General features: G+C 35.9%; 1 protein-coding gene across 6 annotated transcripts in view; it reads right to left on the bottom strand.

Annotated features, from left to right (window-relative positions):
* Window positions 1-23,153, bottom strand: part of PCDH9 (protocadherin 9) — a 1,088,104-nt gene that overhangs the window by 1,042,244 nt on the left and 22,707 nt on the right. The window contains exon 3 of one of the 6 annotated variants that reach the window (XM_075562993.1): window positions 14,216-19,272. The exons of the other annotated variants lie outside the window; for them this stretch is intronic. Coding sequence (XP_075419108.1) covers window positions 19,174-19,272 — 99 coding nt within the window. The 3' untranslated portion in view covers window positions 14,216-19,173. Of the gene's footprint in view, window positions 1-14,215; window positions 19,273-23,153 lie in introns of those variants that run through there. 6 annotated transcript variants of the gene reach the window in all.

Below are 23,153 nucleotides of genomic sequence, written 5' to 3'. Positions count from 1 at the left end.
TGATGCACTGTGAACACGAGCCACTGTGCCTACCATTATAATCCCATTTTGGAGAGAGATCTCTGTTAATTGGATTAAGGTGGGGATTCCTTGTCTCTCCCCTACTAGAGAGTATGGCTTAAATATTCCTTGGGAGCACAGCATACTGAAAGACTAAAAAACACACCTCCATCCTAGTCTTCCCTGTCAAGACCATTGCATCCTAGGTGAGAATTGGTAGAAGCAAGAAGACCTGCTTTGACTACTTAACATGTTTGGCTTCTGAATCTGGATCCTGCATTTGGCTGGCCTCTGTCTGACCTTCAGATTTGGTATTTAACAGCACACACAATCATGAGATATCTCCTTAAAATTTCATGAGTTTCTGTAAGACTTGCAAAGAATTGCAAAACTTAGGGATGTGAGGTACTGGACTAAAAGGAGAAGGGGGCGTGGCATAAGAGAATCTAAGAGTTAGACATTTTGGACATCTTTAATCTCCAACTTCTTGGTACTAGACTGATGTATTTCTTCTAAAAAGTTATAATAACCAAAGAAAATGTTTAAAATATTTACGTTTTAGTAATATGAATCCATTTTGTCACATGTGTCTAACATCTATTGGACAATAAATAAATCTGCAACAAGAATAATATACACTGCAAGTGGATGAGCTGGTCTCATTCTTCATGTTAATAGAGAAGATGAGTGTGTAGAGTTAAAAATAGGTAAATGTACAATAAAACCCTATGGTTATTGATGATAAGTGTTAGATGAAGGCAGAAAGAGAACAATCAAAAATGGGATGGCAGCACAGGAAATGTAGTGCTGAACAGAGGCCAGGGTGGACTTAGCAGAAGAGAGAAGGAAATGAGCAGGAAAAATAGGATTCACTAAGTTAATGGTGGAAAGCAATGTTCTGAAGATAAATTTGTGATACTCTCCTCATAAACACAAGCACAAGATGTGCATATAGTATAAAGACAAAGTGAAACTAATACTATCAAAAGAACAATGATCCATAATTGTCACTAATAGTTGCAGGTGTCTGACTCGTGGCAGTCCACGTGTGCAGGGCCAAATCATACCATCAGTTTTCTTTCTGGGTGCGACCTCTTGGGAGCAGGAAAGCAAGCCTATCTGTGGGAATGACACTGGGTTGGTTCTCTTGCCAACCTTGCATCAAGTAGTGGAGTGCTAAACAACGGGGTCCCCCAGGAAACCCTAACAGTGACTATGGCACATCAACCACCAGGCCATTTTCACCTTGAGATTGATTGAGTAGAGACTTCCCTACCAATTTCAGTTTATGGAGTCACAGTATACACACATCCTTACAGAATGTTAAATATGAGAAAGGGCTTATGAATTCAATTCTAAACCCTTGACTGAATAAATAAAAGCACCAAGGCTTAGAGATGGTGCCCACATCTTGCTGTGGGTCCCCTTGACATCCTGTCAATCTTACTATCTCTACATTTTGGTGATATATTAAGTATATGAATTTTTCAGATAGGTAAATACATAAGACAGATAAAAATATTGCGTGTGAAGGGCTTTTCAAGGTTGGCGGAGTCAATGAATGGATAAATGACAATGTGGCTGATTCTTAATTTTCCCAAACTTAAGATTAGAGTCCTTTATCTTAAGTTCAGAGGTACTGTTTTATCGATTATTAATTTACTATCAAGAAAGATAGAACTATTAATAAATTTTTTGAGAATGAGGAGATTCTAGATTTCTACTTTGAAATGCTGGATGGCTGCAATTAAGTAAAAGAAAGTTAGTAGAGAATTAGTAGTTTAGGTACCATTAAGTAGCCAAATACTTGTACATTAAACAAGATAGGCTTGCCAGCAAGGACTTTTTTATGACAAGAACAATTTTGCTTTTGGAAACTCACATATTCCTGTGACTTTATATGAAATATTTTAAAAATATATAAAAAACCATTTTTATCTTCCAAATAGAATACACATTGCTTTTTTAGTGTTTCATGTTCCTTAAGTTCTTGATCCTTTCCAGTAATATTTTAAAATGTCAAATGAAAGCCGACCTTTCATTTGACCTTCTTATAGATAAGTAGACAATGGGAAAAGAAGTCAAATTGGTAATTTCTAATTTCCATCCTACTGAAAAACACTAAGAAGTGATTGCACAAGAACTTCTCAAGGCCTTGCCCTCCATTCTGTTCATAATGTGATCTCTTAAGACTGAATTTCTCAACGCAATGAATGCATTTTTGATGCCTGAATATCCACTAATACTCTGGTGAATGCTTTGGAATTACCCTCTTCTTGAAGAATAATTCATTCTCTGAGCTTTTAAACTTTACCACAGTCTGCATACTAATTCTACAAGGAAGATCATCTCACTTGGCATGCTATTGAGTAACTACTGTGTCTATTCAGTATAGTTCATTAAATAGAATGCAAATATTTTGAAGATATAAATTCCTCAAAAATAGAAATTACTCAAGACATTAATTTATTGAAACCCAAAAGCATGTTTTGTTCACTTTGTTGTCTCTAGTTACCAGCATAGAATCGACTTTCAATAAATACTTGATAGCTGTTTGAATGAATGTGGGGGAAAATCATCTTTAGAAATCATTAATTTATTCACGCTTCTCTCTTGCTTACAATCTTGAATTTTTTCCTACTGACTTTAACGAGTTGCCAACATTTTTGAAGAACACTAATAGGTAATCTAAGATAAGGATAATAAAATATCCTCACATCTCCATTTGAAAAACATTGCCCGGTAGAAAATTTTAGCAAAATATTGGGCTGATCATAATGCAATATTTCAATATCAGTGTATCATATTGAGCAGCACCCTGACCATATACATATCTCTACCTATGACCATGGTTTAGCTTATGCATTTCTCCATAGGGTTCTCTGTATTATTCCTGGCCTGCTACCAGCCTCTTCCTAAAATGCCTCCTTTTTCTTTTTGTTAAAACTCTTCAAGGGACAGCATAAAAGAAAGAAATTTGAAGTAGATTATAATCGAAGAGTTTTTCCTGGAACCTACCAATCTGCTTCTTAAATGAACGGAAGCAAGTCCCTGAAAGTCTAAATACACCTCTACTCACTTATCAACAGTATTTATGACAGTAATGAAAAACAAACGTCCTTCCACTATGTGTGCTAAAAAGATATATATGTCGATGATGAATGCAGAAGTGTGAAGTAAGGGAAATGCTGGCTGTGATGGTCAAAGTTATTCGTAAATAGGACTGGACCATCATTTTAAACATAAAGAGCAATTCACTTGGTAGTATTGTAATGGTCCTGTCCTCACCCTCCTTTTTGTTCCCTAATGTCATCATCCTCCATGTTTGCAAAGCTTCAATTTTCTGCTAACAACCTGATGGTGCAGCGGTTCTCAACCTGTGGGTCATGACCACTTTGGAGGATCGAGCGACCCTTTCACAGGGGTCGCCCAAGACCATCGGAAAACACATCTTTCCGATGGTCTTAGGAACTGGGACAGGGCTCCTCTATGCGTCTCCAGGCGTGTCTGCCCACATGCGGACACACCCACATAGAAGTACCCGGCATGAAGACATCATCGTGCCAATCCCATCACATAACCCCATACAAATACAGGTGTATGTGACAGGATTGGCAACATAATGTACTTATGCGGACCAGTTACACATGTGTAGAGAGCAGCTACTGTGAAGAAAGCATGTACTGTGCTGAAAGCGGGTACTGTGCCGAAAGACATGAAAAAAATCATAATTTATAAATTATCCAGGGCTCATGAGGGAGGGAAGGTGGGGGAGAGGGAGAAAAAAATGAGGAGCTGATACCAAGGGCTTAAGTAGAAAGAAAATGTTTTGAAATGATGATGGCAACATATGTATAAATGTGCTTGACACGTGGATATGTGTATGAATTGTGATAAGAGCTGAAAGAGTACCCAATAAAATGATTTAAAAATAAATGTAAAATGTTTGTATTAACAAATTCTTTTTATAAACTATATTTAGGATTTTTAATTGCAAATAGCAGGACTTCATGAAAATGATTTTAATATCTAGAGGGCTGGGGGTGACAGAAATATACTGACCCCGTCTTAGACTATCTTATAAAATTATAGAAAAGAGCCAAATAAGTTTTTTTAAAAAGCACACAATTACTTATGTTGACTTAGTCGTAGACATTGTTGAACCCTCTCTCAAAATCTCCCAGGGTCTTTTTCTATCAAATTAAAAAAAAAATCAAATGCCCAAAGGAAGATAACCTCACCAGTTCAATTGAAGGTTGGGTGTCTATCTCCAGGCCAAGGGGTTATGACCAGCTTGTGACAATTTATGTCATATCAGCTTATGCATTAATGGCTAAAGTTAGACACGTTATTGTGAGTGGAGAGGTTCTTCAAGAGATGGAATTTAAAGTAATATGGGTAACCTAAAAGAGAGAGTAGTGCTTTTGTTAAGTGTGTGCAACGTTGTGTATTTAATCGCTAGTTTTAAATATTTCATACATTGAATTATCATCAAAAGTATGTATTACATGCATATTTTTGTTATGATGGTTCATGCAAGAAGATCCTAATTTCTTTCAACAGAGTAGAAGTAAAGGTTAACAGGAACTGTCTCTACCCCTTGTGTTAGACAGTTCCTCAGCCTGTGGTTCCACTGTCTGTCCCTCATAGCTCAATGTCGAGGGCTAGACACATTAGGTGAAGGCTAAGGAGATAAACTAGAAATATGAACATTAAAATTAAATATACATACATAGCACACAGCACTATCACCATTCCTAGATGTGGTTACAGGTATAAGTGTCCCCAAACAAATAAATATCCAATGCCACACTAAGTGTCGGCTGCACCCAAGATAGAGTTCTTCAGTCAAGAGAAATAAAGATATCTGACAAGACAAATTAATCTCATACCAAAGAGGTGTCATAAGTTCTTCGCTTTGCTTGGGGCTGTAGTTATTGGTCAGCTGTCTATGTGGAATCATGCTATGTTTACGGGGATTCAAACTAAGAAGAATGAGAGAAGTCTCATACACACGTCTATAACTTTGTTCCTTCCGGTCACACAATCCTTTTACATAGTTCCCCCTCTTTGGGTCTTATTTTATTTAACATAAAATAACAAAACGAAATACAGGCAAGCAAATGCATATCTGACATCCAGTGAGATGTTGAATGCAAATCTCAACTATATTCTCTTTGATGAACTCTAAAAGATGATTTTTCAAACAGAAATAAGTCAAAAGTAATTTTTCATCTAAAAACCTATGCTACTTCCCTCTCAAAGGGAAAAAAAGGAATAAAAACATCATTTACAAGCAATTATTAAAGAGGAAAATAGCAGTTATAGATTCATAGAAAATTCAAATGACTATCAATTTTTCATTTTATGGTTTTCTTAAATCCCCATAGAAATGACCTTTTACTAATTCTGCCCATATTTCTGTGGATGTTTAACCAGTTTTGAATATTTCTTTTACATCACATTTTATTATACAAACAGGGTTGACCTTTAAGTAGGGTGTCCCCAATATTTAAGTTACACATATACATAGAGGAAGAAGAATCAAGATAACTTAAACTTTATATGTATAGATTATTTCAACTTGTTGTGCTATTAGAATTCAAGTTTAGAAAAGAAGCCAATTGCATAAAAGACTGACAAACAAATAACTTTAAAGCTACATTAATAAACTTTGGGGAAATATATAAATATTTTTTATCAAATGCAATATGTTGCTTACTATATGCTAGTCACCATTCTGAACTATTTCAAATATTAACTTGTGAATATCATATTCATATAGCTACCTAGAAAAGTTAATATATTTAGCATTTCTCTGTTTGATCTACATTAATACACATACAAAATTATTGCTTCTGAATTAAAATACAGAAACAAAGGAAAAACCCAGTTGTAAATACCCAGGAAACCAAAGTCAGCTTTCTAACTCTTCATTCATCTCCATTATCAGTGTGTATTTGATTCTTTAAGAATATAATACATTCACAAAGGATTCTCTCTGTTATGGATTATTTCTTGTCATCTCATATTGCTTTTTAATATTTTTTCAGAGAATAGAATAAGTTTAAATATTCATTGAAAAGTCACACTTGGGGAATTAAAATTGATACTAAATATCAAGAAATGCCATCCTAAAAGCAAATAAAATTTGAATAATGTGCTGTTTTTAGTATAAATACCACTGATTCCCATTTCCAAGAATATTCATATGTTATTAAATTCATTATCATCTATCTAAAATGTGCGATTATTTTCATTAGGAGTTGGATTGGTAACCACAAGGTTGCTGGTTCAAACCTACCAACTGCTCCATGGGGAAGAGGTGAGCCTATATGATCCCATAAAGATTTAGAGAGTCGGGATGCTCTTTTGGGTCCTGTGAGTCAGAACTGACTCGATAAAAGTTGTTTTTGTTGTTTGAATATTGTCCTTAAAGAATTTCTAGGAGGTAGCATATATTTTCTTTCTACTAATACTGTAGAAAGTCTGATGAATTTTGAGTTTGACAATATTCGCTCAATTGAAATTGCTCACTAGTTAACACTCATCCTATAATATAGTAAAACACAAAAACATATCCGTAACGTAAGGAAACGTTATCATGAATGCAAAGTAAAGAGTGTCTGCCAAGAGGTCCCACTGTAATTACTCCAATGAGCATGAAAGAAGCTACGGGAGGACTGCTGTCTGATTGAGAGTGGACACAGCGTTCAGCTGTGTCACCTGCCGCAGCGCCTAATAGGGGGACTGCACGCTATCATCAGTGCATGGCCAACAAAATGTTTATTAAACATTGTTGATTCAGGACATTTTCACTTGGTAAGATGGTAATACCTCATGTGTTTTCTACAATTTGTTTGCATTTTCAGGTTTTTACAGGTAAGCAATTTCAACCTATTATTTAATAGGTAATCTCCAGACTTGAGTGTAACCATGATGATTGGTCACTCCAATGAAGTGTAATTTGGATTTTCTTAGGTCTCCTTGAGTCAGATAAAAATATATGACAACCAGAAATGGTATGAGGGAAAGTAGTTCCTAATCATGGGGAATGCAGTGCTGCTGGCATTTTACCATATTACTTTTTATGATGATATTCAATGATATATTCATTTTAAAACTTTAAACTAGTGTCACGAAGTATCCAAATACAAGAGATTACGTATGAGCACTGTATGATTTCACATGCATGCATGATTCTGGAAAGAAAGAGAATCTGTACAGAGGGGGATGGGCAGTGGCCTGGAGTTGAAGGTGGCGATCAGGATGAAATGGACATGCAGGATTTTAATGGACAATGAATTGCACTGAAATCATTCACTACTGATACCTGCCAATTTGGAAAGTTTATGAAGATTGTTATATTGTATGCTTGAAGTAGATTAACTGTAAGAGATTTAAAATATCCTTAAATGCATTTGTTTGTTTTTAAATTACTAACTTGGCAAGGAGATATGAGCTTGCAGTAGTTAACTTAATCTGTATTCACTTCTAGCGTGTACAGAAAAAGTATAAATAAATTAGTCAAAGTCTCTGAAACTCTGTTGCCTTACAAATAAAACAGAAAAAAACACGTTTTCCTTTTCAGACGAATGTGATGATTAGAAAATATAATCAGCAAATAAACGAGTGTCAAGCATGTACATAGGATAGCTGACTTACTAGCGATTCCTATGGAAACACCTGTGCTATTGTGATGACGTGTTGGGCTGTGAAATGCAAGGGAGCAGTTCTAAACCTGGTGGGAAAGATGAAGCTTTCTACTCCTGTAGACCCGCAGGCGCAGGTCTCCTCTGTCCTGTAGGGTTGCCATGAGTCAGTGGGAATGGAGTGGGGGTGGGGGAGGGGTGTTGTTTGTTTTAACTATGATTATTTATCGAAAGGCTCCCTGGTTGCACATTTAGCTGCTACTCAAAGGTTAGCAGTTTGGGAAACTTATTTTTTTTTAAATTACAGCTTTGAAAACTATATGGGACGTTTCTGCTCTGCCCTACTGGGTCGCTATGATTCAGAAACCATTGAGCGCAATGGATTTGTTTCCCTGAAATTCATTGTGTGTTAGTACACGGGAGAGAGGGAAGCAGAAGAGATGAAAAGTTATCAGACTATCTACTAAGTGAAAGTATTTGAATAGTTCAGTCAAAATAATATACAAAAATAGAAAATGGACAGAATTTAAATTAATTTTATGTTATAACAAGTGTGCTTAGCTTAAATTTCATGATTAGAGCGATTTATGGTTTCATTTGTACCAGTTAACTATGTGATTCAGAAAGGGAATATATTTAACGAATCAAAATACCATTTGCATTATGTAGTTCTTTTGGCTCCACTGATTTATTAGTTGTGTTTTGAATTTCAGTACAGACAGAGTAACAAAAGGTTAATAGCCATAAATAGGATAAGGTCCAAATAAGTCACACTTATCTTTCAGATTTAATATTTTATAATATATTAGACTAAGCAAAGGCCTTTGACTGTGTGGATCATAACCAATTATGGGTAATATTGCAAAGAATGGACATTTCATTCAAAACAATGATGCTGATGTATAACCTGTACACTCACCACGGCAGTTATTCAGCAGTTGTTCTGAGAAGACAAGGGCCTTAAAGTCAGAAAGGTATGGGTTAGGGCTCTGTCTGTTCACCATACTTCTATAATCCATATGGTGAACAAATAATCTGTGCTATCTAAAGAAGACGATGACATTGGCAATAGAGGAACATTTCTTCACCACCTGAAATACACGGACGATAGAACCTTGCTGATAGAAAGTGGAATGGAGAGGCCCTGAAGCCTTTACTGAGGCAGACGAAAGCCCACACAGCTCTCAGAGGGATTGCACCTCATCATAAAGAAAGCAGCATCCTCACTGTGGGGCCAGTGAGCAACAAGACGACAGAGATAAAGATGGACACCATCGAGGATTTCATTTCATTTGCACCCACTATAAACTCCCATGAAATCACCAATCAAGAAATCACTTGTATTTGGAAAATATGATGGCAAAGACCTGTTTGACGGGTCATAAAGCCAAACTGGCACTTTGAGGGCTCAGAGGAGCCTGATAAAAGCCACGGTATTCTCAGTTGCTCTGTGTGTATGTAAAATATGCACCGTGGATGAGGAACACTGGGGAAGAATTGATGCCTCAAAATTAAAGTGATGCAAAGAATATTGAATATGCAACAGTCTGCCAGAGGAATGAACAACTCTGATTTGGCAAAAGTATGGAGTGCTCTGTGAAGGGAGTTTGGTGAAACTTAGGTTCACGTACTTTGTGTAGGTTATTAGGAAGTGTCCTTTTCTGTAGGACAGCATGCAGGTAAAGCAGAAGTTCAATGAAAACAGGTAGATCTTGAAGGATACAGATGGAAACAGTGGTTTCAGCGCTAAGCTAAAAGAGCAAAGGATAAGCAAGTACCAACAGTGTGTTCTGCTGTGTACAGGTTCACTGATTCAAAAACTTGATGGCACATAACAACAAAAATATGTCTTGTGCTCACAAGAAAAAGGATTGAACATTATGGGAATCTAATGATGTTACTAGTCTCGATAGTCCAGTGGTTCTACTCTGTCTGACTGGCTGATAAGTATCAACCTGATAGCCATGGATCTTTGGGCCTTGAATTTGAGCCTGGTGTTGGGATACCTCAAAAATGTGGATGTGTCTTTATCGAGCAATCAGGGACAATTTAGAATGAAAATACGATTTTCTGAAACAATAAAAGATCTATTTCCATTTCTGCAGGACAAAAAGGTCCGATGTCTCACATTCCATTTATACCAGGTAGTTTTTATTTGGAAAAAGGTCTAATATTGGGTTGAACTGAAACTAAGGAAATTCATAATTGGGGAGAATAAAAATGATTACATGAAAAATACACTGAGAGAAAATTATGATCATGACATGAATATGTATTTGTGTTGAGTATAATTTTTATTCAGGATATCTTACCCAGAAGCATGACAAAAACTGGCATTATCTCTCACTTCTAGTGGAAAACACACACACACACAAATTCTTACTAAATTGCCATGTTTAAAATGTCTTTCTTGGGGAGGTAGAGAAAACTAGAGTTAGTGAAAATGCAGTTATAAAAAGCATCTCTGTATATATGATAAATACTATTCAAACGTTTTAAACAAATCTGCATATATGACAAATACTATGACAACATTCTACATGAATAACCGCCCTGGTGGCATAATGGGTTAAATTAGGCTGCTAACCCTAAGGTCAGTAGTTCAAAGCCATCACTCAGTCCATCACGTGGGAAAAGATGCGGCTTTCTAACTACTCCCATAAAGATTAATACCATCTTAGAAACCCACAAGAGCAGTTCCATCCTGTCTTTAGATGGTTGCTATGGGTTGTAATTGACTAGTGGGAAGTGAGGATTTTGCTGTTTTGTTTTATTTTGAATGAATAAGCTATTTCCATGTTTTATTTTCCAAAAATACATTCAGGGCCACTATATTGTGATGTGTTTGCGTTTTGGTTCCTTTTCGCTGTCTTTAAAAGGTGTGTGTGTGTGCATGTATATTTTCTCTTTTTCTAATTCACCCTGATTCTGAAGGTGATATTTAATACTTTGAGGTGAGCAATGTATGGAAGGACCATGTGGCCTTTGAAATAGGTTCAAATCCTGAGCAGTGTGTTTTTTTTTTAGAAATGGGAGTACATATTTGGAGTGGTGCCAAAACTTCATTTTAACTTATAAACTTCATCTCTAGTCAAATAAAATGCATTGTGTTATTAAGTTCTTTGTTTTATTAAGATAAATAAAATGCCCAAAATCTGAGCTGGTATCATGATTAGTAGAAATGATCTTTTGTTATGTCTCCAAGGGCATTCAGAGCACCTTACAAGAACAAAAGGAAAATGGACAAAATTTAAAGAAGTCACATTTTACAAGTAGGTAGGAATATATATTCAATTACATATTGGTTTGGCTGCCTTCCTCTGGTTGCTAATTTGCATGTCTGCCAACAGTATCAATTATATATGCAATGAAGAGCATTTCATTAATGCGATCAATACCTCCATTTCTACAGCAAAATGCATGCCTTTAATGTGTTACTTCATTTTTCTACTGCTCAAAAGGAGGAAGCAGAATTGGTTCTAGAATTTGGCCATTTTTATAGGAAAATCCGGTCCCAAATAAAGTTCCTTCTCCAAGAGGTTGCTAGTGCTAAGAAAACAACACACACACTCCTTCTATTTGACACATCCTCAGGTATTGTTGAGGAATACTTAGTAAGAATTTCATTGAGAATCAATTTTAAAATATGTATTCGGTTAGTCCCTCGGGTCATAAGTTTTACAGATGGTTCACAGGAAATATGAAAAACTGGAATGGTTTGTAACAAAATTGAGATATGCAAGTGTACACATTTTTTCCCCCGCAAGAGTGGACCTAGAGTTTCAAAATGATACTCAAAAGGTCCAGAACACAAAAATGCTTCAGTAATTCTAGTTGTGAAATTAAATGTCTAAAGTATTAAGTATATTTTTATCACATTAATAACCATTTATATGCTTAAGGCTATTGTATATTTCAAAAGTGATTAAAATTGGTAATTGCCAAAAGGCACAATATTCTACATATATGCATTTAGCATATACATTTAATAACAATCTCTTAAATGTTCCAATTAACAGCTATAATTTATGCAAGAATTAATTCTAGCAACCTTACTATTTTAAGGCAGATATGAATGAATTTTCTAAAGAAAGCAACCCACAGTAATAAAAACATAGGCAGTTTCTAAATATTGTCAATGTCTCTAGCATAAGAGAGCATCCTGTTACGCATATTCAAAGGGTGTCACACAGTTTGTGGAAAAATGTGATTAAAGGATAATAGAAGCTTTCCACAAACATTTTGAAACTCCTCATATTTATACTACAAATGCTGAAGAGAAATATTTGGACGGTGATCTTTCTGGACAAAAAGAACAATCCACATATCTGAAGCACAAAGGAAAATAAAAACATATCAGGGGAGGATTTTTATTTTTATGTAGGGAACACATTTTGTTCTATCTTCCAAGGATGTAAGCAGAAAAAAAAAAGTAAAATCAACCCAGTATTCATCTTACCATACATACAGATAATCTGAAAATTTAATTGAAGAAAAAGTGATTGTTAATATACATTTAAAAATACCGCCATCATCAAAATGTTCTTGTTATTTATTTCCTATCAAGCATTCATTGAATAGCGACTGTGAACCAAGAATTATTCCAGAACCTTTTGAATTTCCAGCATGTCATTAACTCACATTTGTATGTGCAACTTCCAATTTTTCTCATTCTTTCTCCTCCCACAAAGCGTCACTTTACAAACCTTCTATTCAGAAGGTTGTAAGTGCAACATTAAAATCACATCAAATGATGTCACTTTAAATTGAGTAAGAAACATATACCCGTTAGAGGTAATCACTAACTAGTTATTAAATAAATGAAATGCAAAATCTCCCTACATTTTTCTGACAGCCCTAATATTCCAATATGAACAAAATACAAGAATATTGATTATATTCAACTAATTTGAAAATTTGCATTTATTTATAAATCAGATAAGGAAATGGCTTTTTATACATTTGTAAAAACTAAGTGTGTATTATTTTGCATTTTATAGGAAACGTATTGAAATATAAAAATCAGCTCTACTAAAAGAAATGTGTTCTGCCTTTAATATTTGGTTTAATAAAAACTAATCATATTTCCAAAGACGTTGCCTATTAAAATTTTAAACCAATTTTTAAAAAAACCTTAAATGCACTTGAATACTATATACTATTATTCAAATAGTGTTAAAAGTAATTATAGGTATAAAAATATCTTAAAATCTGATTGCATAATAGATAAGTAGTTGATCATTTATAGTATATACCATAAAAATTCAGGATAATTCAATGTAAAAAAGCAATGTTTTAATTTTTGTACCTTAATTTATATATATTAATGTATTAGTCTATACCTATGTGTTAATTATATCTATATTTTTATATATTAGTACATGAATATATACCCATATACACCACTAGAGTTAACTTCATTTTGAGTAGTCAGATAAGTAAGAGGATAGGCAAAATTAATGTTGCCTATCACGATATAGTGTGAGCTATGAAACCTCTTTTTTTTTTTTAATAAATTGTAACTAGTAGTGACTAACCATGCCAGTGTATATCAGAATGGTTGGAATAATGTATTGTTAAACTGCTTTAATATATTGAAAAATATATACTATATGTGAACAAGAAAAAGTAGTCAACATGTTAGTGAGGAATAATAGCTTATGAAAAATGCTAAAGAGGAATTGGAATGGATAAGACTATTGAATATCAGTAAAACTGTCAAGAAATGAATCAAAGGAGGCAATATAGATTTGAAATCAGCTCGCATCTCTCTTCCCTCTGTGTTGCCTGCTTACTGTAGATTAGCTGAGACAACAAAGGCATGGGGCATGCGCTTCTCTTTGGAAATACCCATGGGGACTTATTCAAATGGGCTCAGAGGGTGACATTAACTACAGTAGTGAATTCATCACAGCACCAGACTTGTCATCAGTGTAGAAATCTAAATTTTGTTATTAAAGTAAGTGGGTGCTTCCCTCAGTGAACGCATCCAAAGTAAGCATGGATATTCATATTTACTGTATTTGAAAATCTGCTCTTATCTTTTTCAATGGCATGTAAAAGTAATGTATGCCAAACTCTCACTCTTTAAATATCTATTTAACTTCTGTAAATAGAGCATAAAAGGATTTGATTAACAGTCCTACATATATTTTCTCCACATTAACTCCATGAAACTGCTTCCCTGCAGTCTAGAACACACAGTTAAAGTGCAAATTACTTGACATTCCAATACTAAAATGTGGTCATAATGAGTAACTAGGGATTTGGGGGCAAAGCCCATTTACTGTGTTTTTGCCAAGGTTCCACAGGTGTGAGCAATTCATCACTTAGGAGAACAGCCACCCAATTAAACAGGGGCTAGCTATTTCCCACTGCACATTTGAACTCATGTTTTGCCAGCGTGATTCTACACAAGCACTCCTGATGAGAAAAGCAAAGGACTGTTCCAACAAGTGTTCACAAACAAATTCAACACAAAGTCTCAACATTGTACAAAACAATTTCTGAAACTTTATTGTGAATTTTAAGGTACATTTAGTAAAGGATGGTTTCCTTAATATAATTAATTAAAAATAAATGGGAAAAATGCACACACTAGTTTTTTAAAAGCAAGGATAGGTACAGACTTTTGAAGCTGCAGTATATACAATTATATAAGTGCAATAAGCTTCCAAATACATTAAGTATATAATTGTTTAAATAAATAGAATACTTAATTTGACATATGTGAGAGTCATATTGATTACACCAAAAATGCTTTACAAAATGTAGCCAAAAATGGAACATTATACATTTTGATATACAACTTTAAAGATGCTTTATATATTTATTATTTAATTCAAATCATAGTGTACAAAGGTCCATTTTAATAAGGACAAATTTTAATTCTGTGTTCAACACTCTTCAGCAAATATTGATAGTAAAATGCATCCTTATTATTACATATTACTAATTTCCCATTCAACTTAAATCACTAGGCACAGGGAGGAAAGAATTTTCTACCATTATTAACAATAATAACTTTCATTGATTAATCATTCATATCACACATTGCAGTATTATTTTGTCTATTTTAAATCTTCTAAAATATATCACCCAATTTTCAGCCAAATCAGTTTTGTATGTCTAAACTTGATTTGAAATCAAAACTGAACTCTATTGCTGCATTGAACTTCTTAAATAAAATCTACTCTGCAATATCCTTAGGTTAAAATAAGATCTTCAATTTCCAATCAGAGGAAACATTTCCCTACAACTCTTTAATAATAACCATTTATCTAGAGACTTACTAGGAATCTCAAAAATTAATTTTATAATGTAGCAGTAGGATATACTCTATTGTGATCGATAGCTACAGAATTTATGTGTTATAGGAAAACGTGACATCAGTGTTTTACAATTGTACTCATTCATACATACAACACCATAAGGGATATATCTTTCAACCACAGTTCATAATTTTGAGCATAGAGTTGCATATGAGAATTTATGTGGGGTATCTAAACTATGTAGGATTTGTCATAAAACCAATGGGCTATTTCCCATCGCTTTCACTTGGATACAAAAAAGGAAAGGCATAAAAGAAACAAGAGCATGCCGACCTACAGTGAAGTGGCAAACGGAGAGGGAGCACTTAGTGAGCAGCCCCTAAAGGTCATTCAGGCAGTAATGATTGCAATGATGCGCTTTGCATTTGAATATGAGCAATGTGGTTATCTGCCTATGTCTACCAACCTGCTGAGTAATATCAAGACATCATCATCCAAGGACTATGAGTATGTATATATATATATATTTTTTAAAGAAGCTGAACCTTAAATGTAAACTAAGAAAATAAGTTGTATGGTAATCAAATTTGCATTGTTAGGAGACTACATCTAACAACAGGCAAGACAAATTAAACTCTTTTAAGCCTCAAGAGTCCAAATCTGGACGGTTGTGATGGAGCAGCACCATGTGTTAAGCACCCAGTAGATCTCGCTAACTCACCAAGTTGCCTTTTGTTGGTCAAAATGCAAAGAATATGCAGTTTGTGCACACGGTCAGGTGGCATGAAAGGGGCACACACAAATGCGCCTGCTACCTCCTGTTAATGCCGCCGTCAGCCTGGGAAAGCTGAGCTCTGCCCTACTGACCTCGATGTCTTTGTTTTCATTCAACGGGGAATAAAATGAGAAGCATTAAGGTTCATTTTATGTTAGAAGGAAATGTGCTCCTTTGTGAGGAAGAGAGGTGTCCTCTGCCCACATGTGAGTGAGAGCTATGTGTTTGTGCGGGAACTGATAAATATCCAGGATAATAAAAAGATCATATATAATTCAAATAACATGATCATCAAAGAGTAATCTTATTCCTTGTCATGCAAAATGAACAAGGTTAATCAAGCAAATCATAATGTCTTCTTGCTACTCTGTGCTTTAAGACGTTGACAGTAGCAAAGCAGTGATTTGTTTAACGATAAAGTATGTATATGTTCAGATTAAGCTAAGACATTTCAAATCTCTTGAATATGCTATCTCATAATGTGAGATATAAAAGAATTCTTAACATCCTTATATTATTTCTTTCTAATATTATGAAGTTAAATGAATTTTAAATAAAGTTTCATAAAGTCCGAATATCCTTAAATCGGGTCACAAGTTTTTGAAAGTTTAATGACAATCATTTCATTTTATCGATATCTTGTTCTCCATCATGGTTGACAAACTTTATATTTTTCTGCTAAAGGTACTGTGTTACATCAAAAAACCCATATATAATCACCTCAAATATAGTATGATATACATATTTGTGATTTCTCTCCCTTTCAAGTAATCACTTTAAATTTGTAATATTCCTGATACTGTGGTTTTATTTTATGATTCTAGAAGGTAATAAAGATTTCTTTTATGAAACAATGTCTAAAAACCTACTGCCCTCAATGTTCCAATTCCTAGGTTGCCTACATGATCTGGGTTTCATGAAGTTATACCAAATAATACATTTCAGTATTGCTATACTTCATTTTTACTAATCTATACACAACATCAAAATGCCTTTTGTGAGTGAAAATAGAATGCAGGAAATAAAGTTGAAAATAATGTCTACATTCTCTACTAAATAGACTCAAAAAAATGCATTACCCAAAATAAAAAAAATTAGCACCCCCTTCAAAAATGTATGTAAAAATATGTGCAAGCTCTTGCCAAGTCCAAGTCAAGGAACAGCAATTATATCGAAGCACCAGTGGAGAAACACTCAGTGTGCTCTAAACACAGGTAAAAATTTGTCAACTTGGGGTAAAAAAAGATATAACACCTGTACTAGAAAATATTTTCATTCTACGTATGACTGCTAAGCTTTGTAGTAAAAAAAAATGAAGCTAAGAAAAAATGTTGATAAGTCTGGTGTTAAAATAATTTTTATCAAGATTCTCATGAAGGTGTAAAAATATTTTCAGAGACATTTCATATAATATAAAACGAATGTTTGTATATTAGCAATGTATGTTCAATGTATCAAGTCTCATTTTCTATAGGCCCCTGAATTAAGGATACATTTTCTACAAATATTTTAAAATGGTAAATGCAGTTGTCATTAAATGGGGGAAAATCATTGGCTGCTGATCTGTACCACTGCTTAATAAATGGGAAAAGTGATTTTCGTGTATGATGAGAAAAGCTCTATATTAGCTTTATTCACAGAGTTGCTTTCCACATCCCCTTGCCATAACGTTCCCCAAAGTCTGAATGTGCAAAAGTGGGTGCCCATTGGCCCCGCCCACTGCATCTCCATCAAAACAAGTGTACAAGGTTCATTCCACGGCTTTCATCTTGCCCAGTTCCATTAGCCCTCTCAGCTTCTTCCTCAGTTATCTAGAAGTGATGCACATTAATCTACACTTGTGGAGAAAACAAGGTTCATGCTGGCGAGCTCTACGCTGCTCGAGGCAGAAATTTCCAACACTAAGACTATTAAGGTTGGCTCTTTTAATGTCCCCTTGGATTGAGCCCTCCTGTCATCATCATAACCAAAAGGCATAATGCCAGTATAAATACCATTACCAATATGGAGAAAGTCAATGGAAAATTAATTTAGTTTTTCACAACACCTTGTCTGTTTTGTCCCTTGATAAAGGAGAACTCTGACTATACTTTTGTACCGAGAAAGTTAAAGCAACACATCATATTAGGCCACCGTACTTTCAAGCGCTAGGGTTTAGCTTCCAAACTCGAATGGGAATCCTATTACAGTCTGGAATCTACTGTAACAACCATAATAATTTGACATTGTACTATCTGAGTCTGATAGAAAGTTGGCTAAAACTGTTTGTTTTTAGGTTTGCTCTAATCAAAGATGAGTCCTATCAAAATGCTATCATTAAAAACACACACACAAAATACTTTTTGAAAAAGGACACTCTAAACATATCCAGAGACAAAAACTTTCTCCCACATGTGTACCTCAAATAGATTTCTATTATTGTGTAAGCCGTGGGGTTCAAAGCAGACATGAACAAATGCTTTTCTGCTCATAGGTCAGAAGTACATTTTCCTACTATCCTAATAATTTCATCAAATGACATTCTGCTGTTTCATTTCACTAGTACATTAGCAGGGGAGTTTAGCTCTTCTGGTTGATTTAAATATATGCCCTTACCGAAAGTTTTCTTGCCTAATTAACAGCATACAATCAGCAGCCAGTCAACATTTTCAATAATGCTCTTTAATTAGAACAATTGAAATCCTCCTACATATTAAAACTTATTAGGAAGGGTAGGTAGCCAGGAAAAAGCTATTGTTCCAACAGCTCTCCTGCTAACCTTTAAAAAAATTAAAATGAGGGAGCGTTCACAATAAAAATGTAAGCAATGCAGGCTTCAAAAACACACGAGTTTGGAATGATAGGCCAACTTGAAACTCCTTTTGAAGGAGAATTCTTCCTTTAAAAAAAATGTCCAGTATGTGTCAGAATATATTCTAAACAAAAACAGCATTCATTCAAGTGACCCTGCAATCCACGTGCACTACAGATCATGGCACAAATGATGAGCATGCTATTCCAAGAATCAAATACCTTGGCATTATGGAATTAGGAAAACCTCATTTGCTCGTGGAGCAGGGAAAGCTCTGCATTGGTGTCTCTTAGTTCCTTCATGCTGGTTTTCAATTTTTGTGCCTCAAATTAAAAGTGTACCAACCTCACATAAGTGTTTTATCCAATTGGGTAGATTCTGATAGGCCATAATGGACACATTTCACTGGTCCAATGAAGTTAGCAGTTGTAAAGGGGACCTTGACAGTTCAACACGTGGTTGACTGCTGGACCAACAACTGTTAAAATTTTAAGGAAGGCATGAAGAATCCAGTCATAAAGCATGGGGTATTTAGAACACTGCGTAAAATAACTGGATGATTTTTTATGTGGGTGATAAAACTAGAAAATATACAGTAGGAAAAGTCTAAACTTATATAAACCATGATAAAATAAATATACACATATTTCTAAATAGACATGCAGATTAGTTATCCCACAGCATTTACAGATAGGTGGGGGGAAGGCCCATGCTGATCTTAGCTGGCAAGTTTGTGCAGAGGTGGATGGTGGTTGGCACTTCTGACCCGTTCAGGAGCAGGGGCTGGAATAAAGATTTGGAAAGAAAAGAAAAGAAAAACAAAAAGGAAAGCATCATTCTAGTCTAGTGGAGAAGTAAGAACCAATGATTAAATTTTGACTCTCCCCCCTTCTTCAAGCTCACTCATCTGCTATGAGGAGCAACGTTAAAACAATAATCACCACCAAACACTGTTCTATTTTGAGATGAGCATAAGTGCTTAATCCACTGCCAAAATCCATTGTTGATAAATAGATATTCAGCATCCTACTGCTTAGGACTGATGATACTAACGATGTACTGTTTGGGAACGTTCCTTGTAAAATGGGAAGGACGCAGCATGCTCCCTTATGGTTATGTTATTATGCTATAATATTTGTACACAGAGTGGTCTTAATTTTAACTTTTTTTAACTTTTACACAGTTTTGTCAATTGACTACTGATGACGGATGCAATTTAAGAAAATTGAGTCATAGCGGCAGGCTTATTTAATAGCAGCTAAGAACAAAGTCTCTGGTGTTAGACTGATGGGGCTGGAATCCTGAGCTCACCATTCACACCCCACGGCCAGAAAATTGACTTAGACTCAAACGATGCTCCAGGACAGAATAGAAATATCCTTCTGGTTTTCCAAGAATTTAAATCTTTACAGAAACAGACAGCCCCCTCTTTCTGACAGGAGCACGGGTGGGTTTGAACCGATGGACATGAGGCTAGCGGCTGAAGGCACATGTCACTAGGGCTCCTTCACCTTATTAGATCGGTGGAAGGCATTTAACTTCGTTTTAGCTGTAAGGCCATAAAAAACATGATGAGTCGATTATGACTTACAATCACGCTACAGAGAACTTCTGAGAATACAGATCACGAAGGGAACAGCCACTCTCAATTTTCTCCTGAAGAGCAGCTAGCAGATTAGAACCACTGACCTAGAGCTTAGCAGTCTGGCACCTAACGCACAGCACAGCCACTACCCCCTTAGCTGTAAAATAAGGACCCAAGCAGTAATAGCGCCTGCCACACAGAGCAGGGTTTTAGATTGGGTGAGTTAATACATGTCCGGACTGAACGGAAAATAAACTAGGGCTCGCTCAATGTCAGTTTTAGACATTATCTCTGGCAGTGAAGGTATAGCACGGGACATCTAGTTCTAAACCACTGAAAATTTAATTTCTGGGCAGAAAAAGAGGAAACAGTGGTACCAAAGTGAATATTGTGACATTTTTTCTTTCTCACAGCCATTGGGTCAATTCTGACCCATAACCAGCTCACAGTGGTGAGTGAAACTGCACCTTTGGGTTTCTCAAGACTAAAGAAGACAGACTCACTTCCTCCCTACAGAGCTGCGGGTGGATTCAAACCGCATTTGCAGTGGTTAGAAGCTCAGGAGGAAGCCCAAGATGGCACCCTGGCTCCTTCCAGAATCCAAAGTAGCCCGCACGTTGTTTGCTATGGTTCATTCTGACCAGTCTAAGTGCAGATTTATGGGTTTAATAAAAAGTGATCGTCAACTATTTTGAAGTACTTGAGTTTCTTACTCTCGATGTCAGTCTACTGGAGGGAGTGACCTTATAATATATACGTAATTTGTGGTTTATATTGTGGAGTACCAGGCGGCACAAACAAATCAAGCACTTCTCTGTTAACTGAAACGGTAGTTCAAATCCGGCCAGAAGCATCTCGGAGGAAGTTCTGAGACTCTCGTGCTGTGAAGCTTGCGGCCATTGAAAACGCTGTGGGTCATGCCAGTCTGCTGCTACACAGGGTCATCGTGACCCGCTAGAGGGCAACGGGGGCTTTGTTTGGTTCATGCCATATTTTGTATTTTACTTATTCTATTGTGGTTGAGAATACACATTGCAAAGTATCTACCAATCCAACCATGTCCAATGTCCAGTTCAGTGACATTGAGTACAGTCCTCAGGTTGACAACCAGTCTCGCTTTTTTCCAGAGTGGTTTCTCTGGATTCTGTACTGAGAACAAAACAGAAATGCTCGCTGTCGAGGAGCTGACTCTGACTCATAGCCACTCTATAGGACAGAGTAGAACGCAGTAGGGTTTCTGAGGTTATAAATCATTACGGAAGCTGACTGCCTCACCTTTCTTAACTGAGAGCCTGTTGGATTGGACCAACCCCTGAAGCAACACTATAAGACAGACTAAAGCCTCTCCCTAGGGATACAGACACAGGGCTCATTGTTCATCCTTGCAGGGCCTGGTAGGGTTGAACCGCCGACCTCGTACTTATCAGTCCAATGCTTAGCCCACTGAACCAGCAGAGCTCCTTAGATCCTATGTTCTCAAGAGCACACGATGAGTAAGGCATGCAACTCGACTTGTTAAGCTAAACCCTCACTTACTCTAATGTCTAATAAATATATTTATTTTCCATGCAAATCACTAGTAGGCACTATCTACACAAGGTCATTAATCCACAAGCATCCAATTCCAAATCAGATTTCAGCAGACTTCATCTCTTTGTACTTTCACAATGGAGTGCTGATTTGATTAATCAAATAGCTATGATTTGCTGCATTGTCCCCAGAATGGCTGACTCTGACAATGCTCCATGAACTCGTGCGATGTGAAGGCTTGGCCTGGCCGGCGTCTCACCTTGCCAGAGACTGCTACATCTCATCCCATCCATTACTGCCTAAAATAATTTAAGTACCTTTTATGCAAAATCCTTGGGTGATCATTTGACACTAATCTAATTTTTTTAGATTTTTTTGTAATTTGCTTTCACTTGCATTAGCAATACTAAGTAGCTTTAGATTTTTATTTTTAATACCCTCTAAAGGACCCTGAATTCCTGGATTTTAAAAGATACTTCATTGGAAGAAAGAATGTGAATATTTAGAAAGCAGTTCATATACGTCAAGTTACATGATTACCCTTCTGGTAGTATATTTATTTAATTTCATGTATAACAGTCATGCCACTTTTCTCACCATGAAGAAAAGCTACATAACATGTAGGCATTTTTTAACCTTAGAAATTTACAAACATCTGTTTAGTAATTTGCTTGGCACAGGGACTGTTTAAACCAGTTAGAATGACAAAGAGTGTTCTTCCATGTTTTCTTTACTAAGGTTGATAATCAAAAATGAAAAGGAACTGGCTGAAAAAAATTAAGTATATTTATGTGGTCATAAATGCAGCAAGTCACACAGACACACAAATGCAGATTTACAATAACTGCAGGATTTAGCAGAACACAAGTTCCTGATGTACGTGGTTGGGGGAATGTGTATAGAAAAGAAAAGGGTTACGGATAGCAAACATTGAGTTTGTAAGAGCACCAGATTAAGTGCAACTGCTTAGGATGCTTAAGAGCAATGTTGGCACTGTCAGGTAAGTCTTGGATTCTGAACTACAATGTCAGAGGTTCAAAACCACCAGCCTCTCTGTGTGTGAAAGACAAGGATCTGCTTATGGTCGCTAGATTCCTACCTAGGGTGGCTAGGAGTCAGAATTCACTCTGGGGAATAGGCTTGGTGGGTATGCGATGCTGAGGGCAGCACCCCTTTGATTTTCATACTGATATTGGTCATTATGGACAAGAGAAAGCTCATGTTACTTCTAAAGCCATTTTATCTTAAAGTTGTTTTTAATGAAACATTAGATTGTATGCATCTAATGTTTTCCTTGACTTTCCTGTTAGAGATCTTTACTAAGGGAACATTCATATCTTCCTCTGGAAAACTCTAGAGTAGTGAACGTCCACACAATGTGCTACAGGAGGAGAGCTGAATGATTTCCCACTGTTGCAGCCATGGGGCTAAGCCAATACTCAGAATGGCCCACTTTAGCGCCACCTCTTTGAGACAGGCCATTGGCACACTTGGAGGAGCATGACACAGAGAGAACAATTTCATTTAGATGTACCTCACTGTGGAATCT

This window comes from Tenrec ecaudatus, chromosome 11 (genome assembly GCF_050624435.1).
Source record: "Tenrec ecaudatus isolate mTenEca1 chromosome 11, mTenEca1.hap1, whole genome shotgun sequence".
Lineage (NCBI taxonomy): Eukaryota > Metazoa > Chordata > Mammalia > Afrosoricida > Tenrecidae > Tenrec > Tenrec ecaudatus.
The sequence above is the reverse complement of the archived record's forward strand: the minus strand, read 5'-3'. Positions and strand labels throughout refer to the sequence as shown.